General features: G+C 43.3%; 2 protein-coding genes across 3 annotated transcripts in view; one reads left to right on the top strand and one right to left on the bottom strand.

The window, feature by feature from the left end:
• The first annotated feature begins 7,688 nt into the window (after positions 1–7,688).
• Positions 7,689–14,230, top strand: LOC106574126 (profilin-2). Its single transcript, XM_014149743.3, has 3 exons — positions 7,689–8,002; positions 10,332–10,524; positions 12,354–14,230. The coding sequence occupies exons 1-3, from the start codon at positions 7,874–7,876 to the stop codon at positions 12,449–12,451; spliced, it is 420 nt and encodes a 139-aa protein (XP_014005218.1). The 5' UTR covers positions 7,689–7,873; the 3' UTR covers positions 12,452–14,230.
• Positions 14,231–15,811: 1,581 nt separating this feature from the next.
• Positions 15,812–22,843, bottom strand: part of rnf13 (ring finger protein 13) — an 86,910-nt gene continuing 79,878 nt past the window's right edge. Inside the window, 2 exon segments of one of the 2 annotated variants that reach the window (NM_001141810.1) lie at positions 15,812–17,871; positions 20,635–20,715. In NM_001141810.1, coding sequence (NP_001135282.1) covers positions 17,510–17,871; positions 20,635–20,715 — 443 coding nt within the window. In that variant the 3' untranslated portion in view covers positions 15,812–17,509. 2 annotated transcript variants of the gene reach the window in all.

The following is a 22,843-nucleotide window of genomic DNA, read 5'->3' as shown; positions in this document are numbered from 1 at the left end:
TGTTCCTCTGGTCCTATATATCACTGTTGTTCCTCTAGTTCCATATATCACTGTTGTTCCTCTAGTTCCATATATCACTGTTGTTCCCCAAGTCCCATATATCACTGTTGTTCCTCTAGTCCCATATACCACTGTTGTTCCTCTAGTTCCATATATCACTGTTGTTCCTCTAGTCCCATATATCACTGTTGTTCCTCTAGTCCCATATATCACTGTTGTTCCTCTAGTCCCATATATCACTGTTGTTCCTCTAGTCCCATATATCACTGTTGTTCCTCTAGTTCCATATACGTATCACTGTTGTTCCTCTAACCCCATATATCACTGTTGTTCCTCTAGTTCCATATTTCACTGTTGTTCCTCTAGTCCCATATATCACTGTTGTTCCTCTAGTCCCATATATCACTGTTGTTCCTCTAGTTCCATATACGTATCACTGTTGTTCCTCTAACCCCATATATCACTGTGGTTCCTCTAGTCCCATTTTCACTGTTGTTCCTCTAGTCCCATTTATCACTGTTGTTCCTCTAGTCCCATATATCACTGTTGTTCCTCTAGTCCCATATATCACTGTTGTTCCTCTAGTCCCATATACGTATCACTGTTGTTCCTCTAGTCCCATATATCACTGTTGTTCCTCTAGTTCCATATACGTATCACTGTTGTTCCTCTAACCCCATATATCACTGTTGTTCCTCTAGTCCCATATATCACTGTTGTTCCTCTAACCCCATATATCACTGTTGTTCCTCTAGTTCCATATATCACTGTTGTTCCTCTAGTTCCATATATCACTGTTGTTCCTCTAGTCCCATATTTCACTGTTGTTCCTCTAACCCCATATATCACTGTTGTTCCTCTAGTCCCATATATCACTGTTGTTCCTCTAGTCCCATATATCACTGTTGTTCCTCTAACCCCATATATCACTGTTGTTCCTCTAGTCCCATATATCACTGTTGTTCCTCTAGTTCCATATATCACTGTTGTTCCTCAAGTCCCATATATCACTGTTGTTCCTCTAACCCCATATATCACTGTTGTTGCTCTAGTCACATATATCACTGTTGTTCCTCTAGTCCCATTTATCACTGTTGTTCCTCTAGTCCCATATATCACTGTTGTTCCTCTAACCCCATATATCACTGTTGTTCCTCCAGTCCCATATATCACTGTTGTTCCTCTAGTCCCATATATCACTGTTGTTCCTCTAGTCCCATATATCACTGTTGTTCCTCTAGTCCCATATATCACTGTTGTTCCTCTAGTTCCATATATCACTGTTGTTCTTCTAACCCCATATATCACTGTTGTTCCTCTAGTCCCATATATCACTGTTGTTCCTCTAGTCCCATATATCACTGTTGTTCCTCCAGTCCCATATATCACTGTTGTTCCTCTAGTCCCATATATCACTGTTGTTCCTCTAGTCCCATATATCACTGTTGTTCCTCTAGTCCCATATATCACTGTTGTTCCTCTAGTCCTATATATCACTGTTGTTCCTCTAGTTCCATATATCACTGTTGTTCCTCCAGTCCCATATATCACTGTTGTTCCTCTAGTCCCATATATCACTGTTGTTCCTCCAGTCCCATATATCACTGTTGTTCCTCTAGTCCCATATATCACTGTTGTTCCTCTAACCCCATATATCACTGTTGTTCCTCCAGTCCCATATATCACTGTTGTTCCTCTAGTCCCATATATCACTGTTGTTCCTCTAGTCCCATATACCACTGTTGTTCCTCTAGTTCCATATATCACTGTTGTTCTTCTAACCCCATATATCACTGTTGTTCCTCTAGTCCCATATACGTATCAGTGTTGTTCCTCTAACCCCATATATCACTGTTGTTCCTCTAGTCCCATATATCACTGTTGTTCCTCTAGTCCCATATATCACTGTTGTTCCTCTAGTCCCATATACGTATCACTGTTGTTCCTCTAGTCCCATATATCGCTGTTGTGCCTCTAGTTCCATATATCACTGTTGTTCCTCTAGTCCCATATATCACTGTTGTTCCTCTAGTCCCATATATCACTGTTGTTCCTCCAGTCCCATATATCACTGTTGTTCCTCTAGTCCCATATATCACTGTTGTTCCTCTAGTCCCATATATCACTGTTGTTCCTCCAGTCCCATATACCACTGTTGTTCCTCTAGTCCCATATATCACTGTTGTTCCTCCAGTCCCATATATCACTGTTGTTCCTCTAGTCCCCATATATCACTGTTGTTCCTATAGTCCCATATATCACTGTTGTTCCTCTAGTCCCATATATCACTGTTGTTCCTGTAGTCCCATATACGTATCACTGTTGTTCCTCCAGTCCCATATATCACTGTTGTTCCTCTAACCCCATATATCACTGTTGTTCCTCCAGTCCCATATATCACTGTTGTTCCTCTAGTCCCATATATCACTGTTGTTCCTCTAACCCCATATATCACTGTTGTTCCTCTAGTCCCATATATCACTGTTGTTCCTCCAGTCCCATATACCACTGTTGTTCCTCTAGTCCCATATATCACTGTTGTTCCTCCAGTCCCATATATAACTGTTGTTCCTCTAGTCCCATATATCACTGTTGTTCCTCTAGTCCCATATATCACTGTTGTTCCTCTAGTCCCATATATCACTGTTGTTCCTCTAGTCCCATATATCACGGTTGTTCCTATAGTCCTATATATCACTGTTGTTCCTCTAGTCCCATATATCACTGTTGTTCCTCTTGTCCCATATATCACTGTTGTTCCTCTAGTCCCATATATCACTGTTGTTCCTCTAGTCCCATATATCACTGTTGTTCCTCCAGTCCCATATATCACTGTTGTTCCTCTAGTCCCATATATCACTGTTGTTCCTCTAGTCCCATATATCACTGTTGTTCCTCTAGTCCCATATATCACTGTTGTTCCTCTAGTCCCATATATCACGGTTGTTCCTGTAGTCCTATATATCACGGTTGTTCCTCTAGTCCCATATATCACTGTTGTTCCTCTTGTCCCATATATCACTGTTGTTCCTCTAGTCCCATATATCACTGTTGTTCCTCTAGTCCCATATATCACTGTTGTTCCTCTAGTCCCATATATCACTGTTGTTCCTCTAGTCCCATTTATCACTGTTGTTCCTCCAGTCCCATATACCACTGTTGTTCCTCTAGTCCCATTTATCACTGTTGTTCCTCCAGTCCCATATATCACTGTTGTTCCTCCAGTCCCATATACCACTGTTGTTCCTCTAGTCCCATATATCACTGTTGTTCCTCTAGTCCCATATATCACTGTTGTTCCTCCAGTCCCATATATCACTGTTGTTCCTCCAGTCCCATATACCACTGTTGTTCCTCTAGTCCCATTTATCACTGTTGTTCCTCCAGTCCCATATATCACTGTTGTTCCTCTAGTCCCATATACCACTGTTGTTCCTCTAGTCCCATTTATCACTGTTGTTCCTCCAGTCCCATATATCACTGTTGTTCCTCTAGTCCCATATATCACTGTTGTTCCTCCAGTCCCATATATCACTGTTGTTCCTCCAGTCCCATATATCACTGTTGTTCCTCCAGTCCCATATACCACTGTTGTTCCTCTAGTCCCATTTATCACTGTTGTTCCTCCAGTCCCATATATCAGTCTGTATATGTGGTCCTGTCTTGGTGTGGTGTAGAGTCAGGGGAGGTCCATCCATACATGACAGAGTAGTTGGTTGATGCTCAGGTTATTAGTAGTGGATTGATACTCAGGTTATTTGTAGTTGGTTGATACTCAGGTTATTAGTAGTGGGTTGATACTCAGGTTATTAGTAGTGGGTTGATACTCAGGTTATTAGTAGTGGGTTGATACTCAGGTTATTAGTAGTGGGTTGATACTCAGGTTATTAGTAGTGGGTTGATACTCACGTTATTAGTAGTGGATTGATACTCAGGTTATTAGTAGTGGGTTGATACTCAGGTTATTAGTAGTGGATTGATACTCAGGTTATTAGTAGTGGGTTGATACTCAGGTTATTAGTAGTGGATTGATTCTCAGGTTATTAGTAGTGGATTGATACTCAGGTTATTAGTAGTGGATTGATGCTCAGGTTATTAGTAGTGGGTTGATACTCAGGTTATTAGTAGTGGATTGATACTCAGGTTATTAGTAGTGGGTTGATACTCAGGTTATTAGTAGTGGATTGATACTCAGGTTATTAGTAGTGGGTTGATACTCAGGTTATTAGTAGTGGATTGATGCTCAGGTTATTAGTAGTGGGTTGATACTCAGGTTATTGGTAGTGGGTTGATACTCAGGTTATTAGTAGTGGGTTGATACTCCGGTTATTAGTAGTGGGTTGATACTCAGGTTATTAGTAGTGGGTTGATACTCAGGTTATTAGTAGTGGGTTGATGCTCAGGTTATTAGTAGTGGGTTGATACTCCGGTTATTAGTAGTGGGTTGATACTCAGGTTATTAGTAGTGGGTTGATGCTCAGGTTATTAGTAGTGGGTTGATACTCCGGTTATTAGTAGTGGGTTGATACTCAGGTTATTAGTAGTGGGTTGATACTCAGGTTATTAGTAGTGGGTTGATACTCAGGTTATTATTAGTGGATTGATACTCAGGTTATTAGTAGTGGGTTGATACTCAGGTTATTAGTAGTGGGTTGTTACTCAGATTATTAGTAGTGGGTTGACACTCAGGTTATTAGTAGTGGGTTGATTCCCAGGTTATTAGTGAACACCAGTGAATGACAATGAGCTTCCAGAGCCGAGAAGCTGTAACAGTAGCAGAATAATATTTCTGCCTCTGACTATATTACCAGGGATGAAAAATCTGAACTCATCATGAGGGGCCGCAGTTGCTCGCAGATCTGAGTACCCACATCCGTACCCACACATGCAGTCAGAGCTGGCCCTAGCCTTTTGGGGGCTCTAAGTGACATTTTGTTGGGGGGGCCCGCCCTAAGTTACATTTTGTTGGGGGTAGTGGGTTGAGGGTACCCGCTCACCTTGCGAACAAAGCATTTTAGTGCCCCTTTTCTTGATAGTGCAGAGAAAACATTTAAGTTTAGAGTTAATTTCCTGCAATTCTACACATTTTGCCATGGAGCGTAGAGAAGATTTTGCAGTTCAATAACTAATTCCATGCAATTACACAAATGTTTCCATGGGGTGGAGAGAAAAATTGGCAGTTTTAGAGCTAATTTCCTGCAATTGTACTAATTTTGCTATAGGGTGGAGAGAAATGTTTGCAGTTTCGAATATGATATCTGAGTTAGAGTGACTAACAAAATTAATGGGAGCCACCCCCGGTCTGTAATTTTACCATGATTATTACAAGTTTAGAAACTGTAGCTGGCTAGACTAACTTACCAATCTTAAAAATGTTACCTGAGATGCGCTAATTGAGTGACTGTCAGTGACTGACATAACAAGAAGAAAACTACTGATGAACAACCAAATTTCAAAATTGCACCTTGTGTATTCTACTATTCTAACTCTCAACATTTGAGACTCAGACTGACTTTCATTTTTATTTTATTTGTGTCAATAATCCGCGGGCCTTTTCTTCCTTATTTTTTTTAAGGGGGGGGGGGCGGGCTAGTTGCCCATCCCTGGACTATACAATAGGACTATTGTAAGGGTGCTATGACATATTAGTGAGTGACCATATCAGGGTTGCCTTGCCAGCAGTTTACTATTGCTGAGTTATTTCCTCAGTAAAAAAAAAAGAAAAAACAGGTCAGCTTTCTGTCCATGACTCATTGGCTGAGTGACTCACTCAGCTGGTTGGTCAAACTACCTCCACCCAACAAGGGTTGGCCTGGTAACCAACTACATAGGATGGATATGGGCGTGGTCAGCAGATTGGAGGTTCTGACTAGAGGGAGCATAGCTACGACCAGAAGTTGCTATTTCGTAGCAGGTTAGGAGAATTTACGCAGAAGGTTAGGATCATTAACTTGGCAGGTTAGGAGAAGGTTAGGATTAGGGTTGGTTATTTGACAACACACAGATAAGGCAAGGTGAAACTCCACGTATTCCGGACTAAGTTATTCTACCTAGGTGGAGAGAAACTAATGCTATATTGCTATGTTCCTCTGCACCTTTCTGGAAAAACAGAGACTTTCACATACTGTGGTTATTTCAATAGGGAGGTAAGAGAAGGAAGTTGTGTGTATTTATATATCAGATCCTGGTTTGATGAGGAATGCTTACTTAAACCTCTTGGCCCTTTGGGAACATTGGGCTTCTACCATGGCTCTCCACCTCAGTCTCTTCTGTGAGAAGGCTTTTGCCTCTAGCCAGGAGATCCCCGCTTTACTCAGTGGAGCGTCTCCACTTGTTTTTTGGCCTTCCCTGCCTGAACATATTACTTAGAACCTTTGTATCAATATGTGACAAGTACATGAACATTGAACTCAGCAAAACAAACCACACCTCTGAAGTAAATAGTCCCAACAACAGGGCAATATCATGCAAATTCTCAGGGTGCAAAGTGTTTGGATTGGATGAATTGCACAAGGGGTAAGGGGTAGAGTCATGGGTAATAACTCAGCCAAAGGAGAGAGAGGGCCAAGGGATGAATGAATCATCCTAGGTAATATATATATATTTTTAAAGATCAGAGACAATGGTCACATTCTGCCTCTCTGGGGAAATGAAATGATGCCTACACTCAGATAATGTTCTTTTTTTTTAAGAGCAAGTCGATGAGAACATGTGGAAAGAGGTTAGCCTGGTCCCTGATGTGTTTGTGCTATCATCAACTTGCCATGACAATGAGAGACAATGGGTTGACAAGATAGAACAAAGATCTGGGACCTGGCTAGAAAGAGGTTGCTCTGTTTACCACTTTCCCACTTTTTTTGTTTGTTGTTGTTATATGCTACATACAGCTTCTGAGAAAATGCCGAACATCTATTCTATCATGCTGTACCCATGCAGATGGCGATTAACAAACGGAATAAACATCTACTCCAATATTGTTACACCCTGAGTGAGTTAATATGTAACCAACAGGTGTCTTTATTCTGTACACAACATTTATTGTAATAGGCGTCACACTGGTCTGACCTGCCACCAGAATTTATGCTAGTTCAATCACATGCATTAAATGTCTCCAAATATGGCGACCTCTATTTTCTAATAAAGTGGAGCTAAATAGGCTAGTTTGGGATCTCAGACTTGTTTGTTGTAAAATAAGTAACATTGCAAACGGACTAATTGTAGACTGACTAACTGTCTAACACAAATTAAATGTCACTATTGCATGCTTTCAATCTTAAATATCTGACAAATTATCGCACAAGAATCTGACGAGGATCATTGATGATATATATATGCCATCAATTGAATAGAAATTCCAATGACATACTTTGATTCATAAAGGACATCGTGGCGGGAAAAGAAGGACTATGTCATATGAAAAAATTAAGTCTGTCACTGGTCAGAAGGAGCATATGGCTTGTGTAAAATACCACATAAGATTGACTTACAAAACGATTTAAAAAAAAAAAAAATTCAGCATATTGACAAATTTGTAAAAATATAAAAATAAAATAGATACCACACCGTACAAATCATTCTTAGGAACACTCGTTTTATTCATCCGCGACAACCGACGATTTGCAATAAAGTTCAGCCTAACAACGACTGGGCGGAGTGATTTATTGAAGGACTACACCCAACCCGTTTGCTGTGAGGCTTCTCTTCTTCAGACCCAGAAGAAAGCGGGGACGTGACGGAGCTGGGGAATTGTTGGGAGACTACAAAATCACCGAAAATACAGCTTATAATACCATCACTGTTGCTCCAGCGTACCTGTCACATATATATTTTTTTTATTAAATATATATATCCACATTTGAACTAATACGCAAGTATGTCCTGGCAAGGCTACGTGGATAACCTGATGGCCGATGGCAGCTGCCAGGACTCCGCCATTGTTGGGTATACGGACGCCAAATATGTCTGGGCATCGTTTCCCGGTGGTACATTTGTTAACATAACGGTAAGGACATTTTTTTTAAAATAATAATTTAAAAGACTAATCTACGAACTCGGTAAATGCCGGTATTTTAGTCTGTTTAAATATGGGAGTTGGGCCCTGCCTAAAGGGGAAAGCCCCAGACGGAACGGGCTCTAGACAGGCAGCATGTGTTAGCTAGTTACGCTAGCGAGTTAACTAACACATGCTATCCGGTGTTTTTCGGTAGAGTTATTAAGACTTGTCACATGGTTATTTGAAATATCAGTGAATAGGTTTAGGACCACAAACTATATTAAATTTAGTTGTGGTCTAGCAAGTTAACTGTTAACGTTAACCAGCTGACTGACACATTTAACTAGTTATCAACACATTAGCCAGGCTATTTGGCGTCTGTTAGCATAGGTAACTCCCCACATTAAGCCTTAAAGTGTGCGTTAGGAAAACGTGTTACCACAAATGTTAAATTGAAACCAGTTTCCCTGTTATGTCTAGCCGGCAATGCGGGCTTTGGGAGGAGCGGCGGTGAAAAATGGCACTCTCTCAGGTCATCCAGATCCGAAAGTGATTAGGCGAAGTTGGCGGATCATTGCGCTGCATTCATATGTTAAATGTACAATTGTAGACTCCGCGGAGTTCGTAAATGCATTTGTGAATCAGGCCCTCGCTGCAATGCTGCCGCCCCTTTTAATTTCCCAAGATGGCGCCGCCTCTGCCTGCTTTTATTCATTTTTTTGACCCTTCCAGTCTACGCAAGTAATCGTATGGGAACTTAAATTATATGCACCAGCTCGAAGCACATTGGTCGTTGTACAACAATATACTATTAGTTTGGACGTTTTTTTTTTTAAGCTAACATTGCATTATTCCTGGTCATTCATGAACCCTCCATTTTGTTAGTTAGCAAGCATGGAAATTAACTATTTTAGCAAGGATTGCCTGTGTTGTCAATTTCCAGATTGCAGCATTTAAATAAACGCGCGTACAGGAGGACATTTCTTCCGTAGTTTCCGTCGGGATCGTAGTTGGATGCATGCTAGCTCAATAAAACATGTTTTAGCTACCAAACGTTGACTATCTTTCTAGCCAGGATGGGACTGCGGCAGGATGTATGATTCCACACTCCAATTGAAATTCGCTGGTCCTGTATCGATATCCGTGTGTAATGGGGGTTAATTTTCAGTGAGCTGCTTCCTTGTCAGTATTCTAGTTAGCTGCTTTGCTAAGCTTTGGCTAGACAGTTAATCATTAGCTGGTTGGTACCCTGGGCACATTCTCATGGATGTGAAATGAACGACTTGGCACTTGCTCTGTTAAGCATATGGTCAAATGTTACAGGTTGTAGGCAAACTGTCAGTTGTCCTGTATATTGCCTCGGTGGACAGCGTTGCTCTGGTTTCAGTTAACCTCAAGGCCGTCACTGTAAATAAGAATTTGTTCTTAACTGACTTGCCTAGTTAAATAAAGGTAATAAAAAAAGTAACCTCTAGTGTTTTAGACTGACTTACAGGAGGAGGCCAGCTAGGGATGGTCTAATCTCCTAAAATACGATTCGATCAAACATGCAAAACGAAGGGGTTGCATAGTCTTAACAGTTAGTAGGTAGGTAGCCTGGCAGGGCAGGAGCGTTGGGCCAGTAACCGAAAGGTTGCTTGGTTGAATCCCCGAGCTGACAGTAAAAACCTGCCATTCTGCCCCTGAGCAATGTAGTTAACCCACTGTTCCCCAGCACCCAAAGACGTGGATGTGGATTAAGGCAGCCCCCCACACCGCTCTGATTCAGAGGGGTTTGGTTAAATGCGGAACACGCATTTCAGTTGAATGCATTGTTGTACAACTGACTTAGGTATCCCCCTTTCCCTTAGTACTGTATTAGTGTTGAAATCTAACTAGTCTTTTGACCAGCTAGAGCTACTTACTAACTGTGCCAAGGTATGGTCTACTGAGAATGCATAAATATTCAACAAACCACATGAGGAATCTGGACACTGTCCTATCAGAGCTGAGTAAGATGGTTACAATGTGTCAGTCTCTATCACAAGGTACCCTGAACAAATCATTTGGCATGTTTCTTTGTGCTTGGTAGGACAAATGTGACCTGCAATACTTATGAAATGAACTGGACAACAGCGACTCCAAACATTGCCTAAATTATTTCCAAAGTCAGACTGCATTTGACTGCCAAATAAGGCTCTCAGGAATTTTTATTTAGCTGAGTCCTACTATTTTACACAGTGTATTTGAGGAAATCAGGCTGTAACATTGGCCCTTATCTTATCGGTAGTGGAATAATGAATATTATTTTTTGCTAATGAAAATGAATGGCTTTCAAACTTTACATGGTCATCCATAGGTTGACGAAATCGACATCATTGTAGGTAAGGACCGAGAAGCGTTCTTCTGTGGTGGGCTGACCCTAGGCCAAAAGAAATGCTCTGTCATCAGAGACAGCCTCCACGCCGACGGGGACTGGACAATGGACATCAGGACAAAGAGTCAAGGAGGAGAGCCCACATACAACGTTTCCATAGGCAAAGCCGGCAAAGGTAGTGTCCATCCCATTTCTTCACTGCTCACTCAAACATTAAACGCTGTAGTTTGCTGTGCATGTACAATATACTGGTATTCACATTTCCTCTCACTATATATGTATTTAAGAGACTTGTGCAATTAAAACTTGACACGTTAAATTATCAACCGTTTGATGCATGTGCCAATTTGCTGCGTCATTCCCTAGATGGGCTTAAAATTGTATAAATGATGACACAACTGAAATGTGGAAAGCTTTCTTAGTCTTGATATATTGATGTCATTATGTGAAGCACATAACCTACCTTTTAATGCATTACCTCCAACTATTGTCTGTGGGGGGGGTGGAGGGTGTTATTAAGGTTCATGCAGTATAATGGTTTTTAACTTGTCCAGGGAGGGTTTCGTTTAGAGGGGAAAGTTCAATTTCAAGTATTTTTTTATTTTTCAGGTCAACAAAGCCAATCAAGTACAAATGTTGGAAATAAGTGTTAGTTTTGTATCAGATCTGATTCGAGCACACTAACTGCTAGCCAGTCAAATGATCCACCAATTCCATGTTGGTCTGACCAATTTTGAAGGCGAGGTGGTCATTTGAAAAACACTGTGCCTGTGAGTTGGGCCTTTTCCAGTCTCTATTCTCCCAGGTCCCCTAGCAGGATTAAGTCCATAACTCCCCCGACTTGTAATTCACAGGTGGGAGGTTTTCTGTCGCTGGGCATGCGTAACCCCTATCCCTCTAATTGACACACCTTTCTCCTCACATCAAGTCTAAAGTGTCCAGTTTAAGTTATCCCCACCCCATCACATGGTAAACCTAGTCCCCTTCAGATAGTGGTACTGAAGGATTTTGCTTCGGTTCATATGTATTGAGGTACTGCAAGCATGCTGTATTGTGTTAATGTAGGTGTCAGTGAGTTAAAGCATTCCCTTTCTCATTCCTCCTTACTGCTGGCATGCCATGTAGACTCAGTTGGATAAGTAGAGGATAAAGGAAAGGCTTAAGACCAGGGCGTTTTCTTTCTAATTTACAACATTTGTCATTGCTGCCTTCCCCCTTTAACTTTTTATTTTTTTATTTTTTTAACTCTTCCTCGGTTTAGAAACTGAGCCATTTGTGGTCAGCTGTTGCTTACTGCAGTTAATGTCAAGGCTTCCAAAATGGGTAAAGACACCATTTATGGACTTTGTTAACATAGGGGAATGATTCAGACATTCCTCTTATTAGTTCAGAAGAGTAGGAAGGTTAATGTTGGCGTACAGTAAAATAGGCTAATGGACTTTATTGGAATCGTCGGCGCTATTGCATCACTTTAGTGTCCGCTTTGCATGTTTTTCTTCTCCCTGTCCAAGGCCAGAAGCTTTAATAAAGTGAATGCTTGCATATTGGCTATGGGTGGGAGCCTCTTCCTGTCTTCCTTCGTACTATAACCACCTGCTTGTGTTGATTGGACTGTTTTCTTGAACTTTAATTTGTTTGTTTTTAAGATCTCCCAACTTCACATTCTCTAAATTTCCCTTGTCTCGTTTTATTTTTTTCTATTTTTTTTCTCAGTCTTGGTTCTTATAATGGGCAAAGAAGGGGTCAATGGAGGTGGATTGAATAAGAAGGCATATGTAATGGCAAAATATTTGAGGGATTCTCTGTTCTAGTCTTGACTTAGCCTTAGTGTTGTAGTTGAGGGAAGGTTATTTTCAAGCAGTCCTAATTAAAATACTTCCTGGAAGGGTTAGTAGCAGTACAGGGTCACATGGTTAAGACCCTGACGTCAACAATGTAGCCTCCCACCACCAACACATCTGTTAATTTCTGCTCTTGTTTTTTTTCCCCCTTTGTGTATTTCAGCGTTGGTTTTAGTCATGGGGAAGGAAGGTGTCCATGGAGGACAGCTCAACAAGAAAGCGTATACAATGGCTGACTACCTGAGGAAGTCTGGATACTAAAGCAGCATCGGCCCAGCCACCTAGCAGTTCACCCATAACACACTCTTCCAGTTTTAGTTGGTAGTTGCTTGCTTTTCTCCCCAGACCCTCCTATTGTCCCCCCCCCCCCTTTTTGTTTTTTTCCCCCCTTTTCTCTTGTTCTTTCCCAGTCATCTTGATGCATTCACACTGTACTCAATTCCATTCTAGCACTGTTGCACCATAGTTACAAAAAAAATGAGCATGTTGTTAACAGGACATTGTGACAAATCTATACTTGTAAAAAAAAAAACTGAAAAAAAAAACTTGCACCATTCTGGCCAATGCTCCGTGGAAAAATATAATAATAAAAAAAAACTCTAATAAAGTGAAGGAAACCTAAATTGATGAACTGACATTTCGTGTGATGGTGCCCCGGAAGTTCACTCTTGAGCAGCCGATGCCTTTGGAGCACTTGAGCTGTAACCAAGCTCATTGTCTTCCTTTTCTAGAGCATGTTTTTGGGGGCGGTGGGGGCCGCATGCATATCTTTGAGCCTACTGAAATCCTGTTGTTCCCTCTGCCCCCTCCCTGTAACTCCTGCCAAATGTCTGTAGCTCCTTCCCCCTCTTCCTGTTTGTCCATAGGTGACACTACATCAGTACACGGAAGGAACACTCATCCATTAACCAATCACTACACCCTAAACTCCCCTTTATCTCCCTCTCTGAGCCACACTACTCTGTACCGGATGGGGTTTTTTTTGGGGGGGGGGGGGGGGGGGGTTGCGCTTCAATGCAGTCATGGCAGACTATCAGTTTTGGTATTGATTGAGTCAGAAGGCAAAATCGACATTGTTGATGCAGGCAGAATCTCTTCCATGTCCTCTTCATGACCACCTTGACTACATGAACCCCCATCATGGACATTCCATCGTTACAATGGCTCAGACACTTAAAACTGTTTGCCAGTTCCTGTAATACATTTCCTTGTTTTTTTTTTAAAGGCTGCCATTTTGGACAGTAGATATATATCCAGTTTGACATTTTTCATAGGACCAATTTTAGTCACAGCTTTGGGTATATATACAATCGCTCTAAATCATTGTGAAGGATGCCTTCTAGCCTCATCTTTCCCACTGAAGGCAAAACAACACTAATGTAAAACCACATCGTTCTGTTGAAGGCAAACGGGAGGGAGGGTTTGCTGTGGATGAAATCGAGCAGTCAACATTTGTAAACTTCATATTTTTTTTTTATTAAAGAAATGAATTACAGCATTTCTAAACCCATGCTGTGTGAAGAAATGACTGTGGAATAAATGGCCTTGTACTCGTGTTCAACTAAGATATGGTATCAAACTTTCTTTTCAAGCTCTGTACTTAATGTAATGTCCAATTTGAAAAGACCCTAAAAAAATAAAGTAGGAATTACACAATTTAAATGGGAGATGGGCTTGGTTGGAATAAGAACTCTTTGTCTTGTGGAAACTTGTATACCAAAGTTGTGTATCCTGTACCATAATGTTGAAACATCGATTTCTATTGTATGATGGATTTTTAACAGCTGCCCAGGAAGGAGTCATTTCATTGGCACTTTTTTTTTTCTCTCATTTTTTTCCTTTCTCATCAGTGCCAATGTTCAGGCCTTGTGGGATATGTGTACGACTTAACCTTCATTTGCTGAGTTTCTTTCCCGACACTCCTTTTTCTAACACTTGGGATACAGTCTCTTAACACTTCATATGCATAAACCAAGAAATGCCATAAATTAATTTATCACCTTGTTTACAGACAGATCAAATAAATAAATTCCAAGCAGATTGATTTTGTGCTTGTTTTTCCAGTTGAACTCTACTCTCTATTTGGCGTGGGACCTTAGCTCTGGGGGGAAAGGATTTTTGAGCCAGAGCAGCAGTTTTCAGAAGGCAATCAGGTGGTTCTTGCCATCCTAGCCTGGAGCTCAATAGTTCAGCTGAGATGCTCTTTGTTAATCTCTCCCCCCCCCCTAAAAAGTTGTTGGGAAACATGGAGGAAGTGTTCCTTAGTAGACGCATGAGGGTGTGTGGCACAGTTACGCCTGGGAATCCCCAGCATGATGGGGGGATATAGCTAAAATATACGTGGCCATCAGCTGCGAAGTACAGCTTTAGTTTCTTTTTACTTTGGGTGTTTTATTGTATTTTTTTATATAGGCTAGTCTAAACTGAAGCTTTGGTCTGACCTTTTTGTATCAGCATAGAATTAGTGTAGCAATGTATAACCATTTGAACAGGGGTGTGAAACTAGGCACAGGCTGCGATGCAATCCGACTGCAGGTTTTAAAGGCAATGTGATCTCTGCGAAAGGGGGTTACACATTGCCTTTTCAATGACTCATTACAACCTGTGGTTGGGAGTGAATCTCTTAATTCAGGGTAGAGCGCATGTTCCTCTTCACTGTACTGATAGTTATATATTACAACCCTTTTGATTTTTGTGGACTTGATATGTCTAAATGTGTTTCTGATCGAAGTAACCAAACTAGGAATGTAGAGTAATGTCACTGCAACAACTTGACATGTGATCCGTCTTCAGCGTCTCCCATTTAAAAAAAATACAGCTTTCTCATAAAGGGTGTAGTCCACGACTTGGCAAGTATCAGACAATTGGAACAGGCTTTTCCCCTCATGTAACCTGCATCAATTGGACATAATACAGCAGATTTTTTTTCAAAGCTGACGTCGAAGTAATTTGTCTGGTTATGTCACGGGGAGAGATCTAGGCCACCATGTAGCCTGTTACCTACAAGTCTGATCAAAGAGACTGGGTTTCAGAAACCATTGTCCTGGCTGCAGTGTGCGCTGTAACATTGAAGATTTTAATGGTTTACTGATCCTCTCTCAATACCTCTCCTGATCAATCATTAAAATGCTGTACAACCTTAGCCCTGTTTATACTTAGTGCTAACATGAGTCCTTTGTCCTGGTCTTGTCTACATTCTGATTGTATACACATGGTATTAAAATGGTTTCTGTCCACTGTCTGCACTGTGACTAGATTTCCTGGGCTCTTTAATGCACATTTTAACAGCTGGTCTTTCAAAATATTTATTTTAAGACCCATTGTAATCCGTCACTGGTGCCACCTGTCTATGACTAGAGTGTGGAATAATACATTAAATGACTTCTCTGTCCAGATCTGTCTACACCTGTAAGATATCCAGACATAATGCGTGTTTGACTACCCTCTCGAGGTGTTCAGAATGATCTGCTGACAATGTATCTGTCAATGTGGGTACAAACAGAATATGGACAAGATCAGCACAAAGGATCCAGGTGAGAACAGGACTCATCACAATGAACACAATAACAGGCTGTGTGCCATAATGAGAACTCTTGAAATGGATGGAGGGCATCAGCATTCTGTTGACAAACATGTTTTTTTGTTTATTGAAGTGAAATTAGATTGCATGTAGACACTGGTGAGACATGGTACAAGACATATCAAATAAAAAGGAAAGGCAACAGGACTTAACATAAAACACTTCATGTTAGGGAAAAAAATATAAACGCAACATGCAACAATTTCAAAGATTTGACTGACTTGGTTCATATGTAAATCAGTAAATTGAAATAAATTCATTAGGCCCTAATCTATGGATTTCACATGGCTGGGGCTCAGCCAATCAGAATGAGTTTTTCCCCCTACAAAGGAGCTTTACTACAGACATAAATACTCCTCGGCACCCCTACCCCCCCAGCCGATCCCGCAGGTGAAGAAGTCAGGTGTGGAGGTCCTGGGCTGGCGTCGTTACACGTCGTCTGTGGTTGGGAGGCCGGTTGGACGTACTGCAAAATTCTCTAAAATGAAGTTGGAGGCAGCTTATTGTAGAGAAATGAACATTAAATGATCATGCTGTTTAATCAGCTTCTTGATATGCCACACCTGTCAGGTGGGTTGATGGATAATCTTGGCAAAGGAGAAATGCTCACTCACAGGTATGTAAACAAATGTGCACAAAACATACATTTTTTTTTAGTGCGTATGAAACATTTCTAGGATTTGTTTATTTCAGGTCATGAAACATGGGACCAACACTTTACATGTTGCGTTTTATATTTTAGTTCTGTATACTTGTAGAACTACCTATTTACAGTATTGAAATGATATGACACCAAATACATGTTGCAAGACTCATCCACCAATGATGTCTTGTATTTCAGGGAATTGATTTCTCTGGTATGTCTAGATTAAGCCAACAGGCTGCTTGTAGCAGTGTAGACGTGGGTATGAACAGAACTGTCTCCCAGCCCCATTCTGCTTGTATTACATATGACTTCTGAGGAAACGCATAACATTGGGCAAACAAACAACTTCCTTTGGCTGAATGCAGCACCACAAACAGTTTGTTTTCATTTTGCCTTTGCATTATCAACGTTCCAAATCGTACTTCTGACTCCATTATCTCTGGCTCGAGACCGATTGACAAAACCCTGTTCCCATGGCCTCATTTCTATATAGTCTTATGGAAAAAGGTCAGTTCAATCAATTTATAAAAGGCTGCTGCATAATACTTGAAGATATTTCTATACAAGCAGCAAGAATATATACAATATTAGAACTCCTCACCTTCTGATACAGAGGCATACAGATATGCAAGCTATCAAAATAATGTTTTAAGATGTTACGCATAGTGATCTATACATTATATATATATACACACAACGCATTCCTTCGTAGTTGGTGTTGAGCCCTTTCTCACGGTGATGAGTATAACCACAGTCTGAGGACGTCTGCGGTGTACTACCACCCCATACAGACTGAACTACAGTACAATACACTACAGTCTACTGACCGCAATGTTCCTGTGAAATCAATGTTGTCAGTTAGCCCAAAACACGCCATGACACTGCTCAGTAATCAGGTTAAACATACAACAATCTTATTATTATGGTGATTTGCATTCTAAACTTAAGAGATAAAAATTTATTTTTATTAAACGGGGACTTCAAAATTAAACACACAATCTCGGTTGCGCGTCCAGCGTGAGTCTCTGCCGCTGCAAGCCTGTAGGGTGAGTGGGGAGGGAGAGGCAGGGGAACCGGTGTCCTGTCCGTCAACTCAGGCCAACCAATCAGGCGCGTCGTGGTCATCGGGACGAGGCTCCTGCAGCTGGACCACCACCGTCTCAGTCTCCACGGTGACGTCCTCCTCGCTGTCGTCGCTGGTGTCTTCATACTCCGAGGACTCCTGATCAGGCTCGGAGCGAGAGGCCCCTGACATGGTGCCGAAGGAGTGGCCGCTGGTGGAGGCCAGGGAACGCAGCAGCGGGGTGCTCTCAGACACTTCGTTCTCCTCGGCCCCGCTGTCGCCCTCCGAGTCGGAGTCGGAGTCACCTGCAGAGGGGACCACCTTCTGCTTGCACACGGGACACGTCTTCTTGGTCTTGGTTAGCCAGGGGTCCACACATTTGCTGTGGTAAGCTACAGGGAGGGAGAGGAGAAACGACCTGGGTCATTACAATCATAGGCAGCATCATGTAGGTGTTTTACCCCGGATACAGATCACTAGGGTTGGAGATCATAAGGTTGAGTTCAAAAGTAAATCTGTTGATTTCCTCCCAATAAGTCATGAATTAATTCAAGTTCACAAAAGTCAAAATACGGACGTGACATTGAATTCTATTCAAGACGTTCCCTAAAGCTGAGCAGCGCCCGATGTCCAGGAGCTGGTGTGGTTCAGAGCTTAGACCAGCTTCCTATTAGTGAGCCAAATGGATGATTTTCTGGGATGATGCAGAAGCCGGGCTTGGCTCCAGGAGCAGCACGGGTATTCCCACTGAGATATCACATTCACATGACCTACTGGGTGTGTCTGTTGGGGGTAGAGGACAGTAGGTTGTTGGGGTAGAGGACAGTAGGTTGTTGGGGGTGTAGAGGACAGTAGGTTGTTGGGGGTAGAGGACAGTAGGTTGTTGGGGGTGTAGAGGACAGTAGGTTGTTGGGGGTAGAGGACAGTAGGTTGTTGGGGGTGTAGAGGACAGTAGGTTGTTGGGGGTGTAGAGGACAGTAGGTTGTTGGGGGTGTAGAGGACAGTAGGTTGTTGGGGGGGGTAGAGGACAGTAGGTTGTTGGGGGGGTAGAGGACAGTAGGTTGTTGGGGGTGTAGAGGACAGTAGGTTGTTGGGGGGGTAGAGGACAGTAGGTTGTTGGGGGGATAGAGGACAGTAGGTTGTTGGGGGGGGTAGAGGACAGTAGGTTGTTGGGGGGATAGAGGACAGTAGGTTGTTGGGGGGATAGAGGACAGTAGGTTGTTGGGGGGATAGAGGACAGTAGGTTGTTGGGGGTAGAGGACAGTAGGTTGTTGGGGGTAGAGGACAGTAGGTTGTTGGGGTAGAGGACAGTAGGTTGTTGGGGGTAGAGGACAGTGGGTTGTTGGGGGTGTAGAGAACAGTAGGTTGTTGGGGGTGTAGAGAACAGTAGGTTGTTGGGGGTGTAGAGGACAGTAGGTTGTTGGGGGTAGAGGACAGTAGGTTGTTGGGGGTAGAGGACAGTAGGTTGTTGGGGGTGTAGAGGGCAGTAGGTTGTTGGGGGTGTAGAGGACAGTAGGTTGTTGGGGGTGTAGAGGACAGTAGGTTGTTGGGGGTGTAGAGGACAGTAGGTTGTTGGGGGTGTAGAGGACAGTAGGTTGTTGGGGGTGTAGAGGACAGTAGGTTGTTGGGGGTGTAGAGAACAGTAGGTTGTTGGGGGTGTAGAGGACAGTAGGTTGTTGGGGGTAGAGGACAGTAGGTTGTTGGGGGTAGAGGACAGTAGGTTGTTGGGGGTGTAGAGGGCAGTAGGGTGTTGGGGGTGTAGAGGACTGTAGGTTGTTGGGGGTGTAGAGGACAGTAGGTTGTTGGGGGTGTAGAGGACAGTAGGTTGTTGGGGGTGTAGAGGACAGTAGGTTGTTGGGGGTGTAGAGGACAGTAGGTTGTTGGGGGTAGAGGACAGTAGGTTGTTGGGGGTAGAGGACAGTAGGTTGTTGGGGGTAGAGGACAGTAGGTTGTTGGGGGTAGAGGACAGTAGGTTGTTGGGGGTAGAGGACAGTAGGTTGTTGGGGTAGAGGACAGTGGGGTGTTGGGGTAGAGGACAGTAGGTTGTTGGGGTAGAGGACAGTAGGTTGTTGGGGGTAGAGGACAGTAGGTTGTTGGGGGTATGTGTTGGGGGGGATAGAGGACAGTTGGTTGTTGGGGTATGTGTTGGGGGGATAGAGGACAGTAGGTTGTTGGGGGTAGAGGACAGTAGGTTGTTGGGGGTAGAGGACAGTAGGTTGTTGGGGGTAGAGGACAGTAGGTTGTTGGGGGTAGAGGACAGTGGGTTGTTGGGGGTATGTGTTGGGGGGATAGAGGACAGTTGGTTGTTGGGGGTATGTGTTGGGGGTAGAGGACAGTAGGTTGTTGGGGGTAGAGGACAGTAGGTTGTTGGGGGTATGTGTTGGGGGGGTAGAGGACAGTTGGTTGTTGGGGGTATGTGTTGGGGGTAGAGGACAGTAGGTTGTTGGGGGTAGAGGACAGTAGGTTGTTGGGGGTATGTGTTGGGGGGGTAGAGGACAGTAGGTTGTTGGGGGTGTAGAGGACAGTAGGTTGTTGGGGGTGTAGAGGACAGTAGGTTGTCGGGGGTAGAGGACAGTGGGTTGTTGGGGGAAGAGGACAGTGGGTTGTTGGGGTAGAGGACAGTAGGTTGTTGGGGTAGAGGACAGTAGGTTGTTGGGGGTATGTGTTGGGGGGATAGAGGACAGTAGGTTGTTGGGGGTAAAGGACAGTAGGTTGTTGGGGGTAGAGAACAGTAGGTTGTTGGGGGTATGTGTTGGGGGGATAGAGGACAGTTGGTTGTTGGGGGTATGTGTTGGGGGGATAGAGGACAGTAGGTTGTTGGGGTAGAGGACAGTAGGTTGTTGGGGGTAGAGGACAGTAGGTTGTTGGGGGTAGAGGACAGTGGGTTGTTGGGGGTAGAGGACAGTAGGTTGTTGGGGGTATGTGTTGGGGGGATAGAGGACAGTAGGTTGTTGGGGGTAAAGGACAGTAGGTTGTTGGGGGTAGAGGACAGTAGGTTGTTGGGGGTAGAGGACAGTAGGTTGTTGGGGGTATGTGTTGGGGGGGTAGAGGACAGTTGGTTGTTGGGGGTATGTGTTGGGGGTAGAGGACAGTAGGTTGTTGGGGGTAGAGGACAGTAGGTTGTTGGGGGTATGTGTTGGTCAGGTCAGGCTCACCGTGGGAGCAGGGAAGGACCCGGAGCTGGTCTCCATCCTCATACTCGTCGAGGCAGATGGCGCACACATCGTAGACGTCGCCTGGGTCAAAAAGACAAAGCTCAATGGCAGGACAATATGCATAAACATCCTCCTTAAAAAGACATTGTGTTGCCTGCATTTATTTCAATGAAGAGCTGAGTCAAACTGCTGACAACTGACTCATTCCCCTACATTCTCACACCACACTGGTCATTCCTCTACATTCTCACACTGGTCATTCCCCTACATTCTCACACTGGTCATTCCCCTACATTCTCACACTGGTCATTCCTCTATATTCTCACACTGGTCATTCCTCTACATTCTCACACTGGTCATTCCCCTACATTCTCACACTGGTCATTCCTCTACATTCTCACACTGGTCATTCCCCTACATTCTCACACTGGTCATTCCTCTACATTCTCACACTGGTCATTCCTCTCCATTCTCACACTGGTCATTCCCCTACATTCTCACACTGGTCATTCCTCTACATTCTCACACTGGTCATTCCTCTACATTCTCACACTGGTCATTCCTCTACATTCTCACACTGGTCAATCTCTACATTCTCACACTGGTCATTCCCCTACATTCTCACACCACACTGGTCATTCCTCTATATTCTCACACTGGTCATTCCCCTACATTCTCACACCACACTGGTCATTCCTCTATATTCTCACACTGGTCATTCCCCTACATTCTCACACTGGTCATTCCTCTACATTCTCACACTGGTCATTCCTCTACATTCTCACACCACACTGGTCATTCCTCTACATTCTCACACCACACTGGTCATTCCTCTATATTCTCACACTGGTCATTCCCCTATATTCTCACACTGGTCATTCCTCTATATTCTCACACTGGTCATTCCTCTATATTCTCACACTGGTCATTCCCCTACATTCTCACACTGGTCATTCCTCTATATTCTCACACTGGTCATTCCCCTACATTCTCACACTGGTCATTCCTCTACATTCTCACACCACACTGGTCATTCCCCTACATTCTCACACTGGTCATTCCCCTACATTCTCACACTGGTCATTCCTCTACATTCTCACACTGGTCATTCCCCTACATTCTCACACCACACTGGTCATTCCCGTACATTCTCACACTGGTCATTCCTCTACATTCTCACACCACACTGGTCATTCCCCTACATTCTCACACTGGTCATTCCCCTACATTCTCACACTGGTCATTCCTCTACATTCTCACACTGGTCATTCCCCTACATTCTCACACCACACTGGTCATTCCTCTACATTCTCACACTGGTCATTCCTCTACATTCTCACACCACACTGGTCATTCCCCTACATTCTCACACTGGTCATTCCTCTACATTCTCACACCACACTGGTCACTCCCCTACATTCTCACACCACACTGGTCATTCCTCTACATTCTCACACCACACTGGTCACTCCCCTACTTTCTCACACCACACTGGTCATTCCTCTACATTCTCACACTGGTCATTCCTCTACATTCTCACACTGGTCATTCCTCTACCACTGGTCATTCCTCTACATCTCACACCACACAGGTCATTCCCCTACATTCTCACACCACACTGGTCATTCCTCTACATTCTCACACTGGTCATTCCTCTATATTCTCACACTGGTCATTCCCCTATATTCTCACACTGGTCATTCCTCTACATTCTCACACTGGTCATTCCCCTACATTCTCACACCACACTGGTCATTCCTCTACATTCTCACACTGGTCATTCCTCTACATTCTCACACTGGTCATTCCTCTACATTCTCACACTGGTCATTCCTCTACATTCTCACACTGGTCATTCCTCTACATTCTCACACTGGTCATTCCTCTATATTCTCACACTGGTCATTCCTCTACATTCTCACACTGGTCATTCCCCTACATTCTCACACCACACTGGTCATTCCCCTACATTCTCACACTGGTCATTCCCCTACATTCTCACACTGGTCATTCCCCTACATTCTCACACCACACTGGTCATTCCTCTACATTCTCACACCACACTGGTCATTCCTCTACATTCTCACACTGGTCATTCCTCTACATTCTCACACTGGTCATTCCCCTACATTCTCACACCACACTGGTCATTCCTCTACATTCTCACACTGGTCATTCCTCTACATTCTCACACTGGTCATTCCTCTAC

This window comes from Salmo salar, chromosome 16 (genome assembly GCF_965601325.2).
Source record: "Salmo salar chromosome 16, fSalSal1, whole genome shotgun sequence".
NCBI lineage: Eukaryota > Metazoa > Chordata > Actinopteri > Salmoniformes > Salmonidae > Salmo > Salmo salar.
Note: the sequence above shows the minus strand (reverse complement) of the source record. Positions and strands in the feature narration are given on the sequence as shown.

Coding starts and splice junctions, on each gene's coding strand:
- LOC106574126 (XM_014149743.3), top strand. CDS start 7,874: ATGTCCTGGCAAGGCTACGTGGATAACCTGATGGCCGATGGCAGCTGC. Junction 8,003..10,331: donor GTACATTTGTTAACATAACG/GTAAGGACATTT, acceptor GGTCATCCATAG/GTTGACGAAATCGACATCAT. Junction 10,525..12,353: donor CATAGGCAAAGCCGGCAAAG/GTAGTGTCCATC, acceptor TGTGTATTTCAG/CGTTGGTTTTAGTCATGGGG.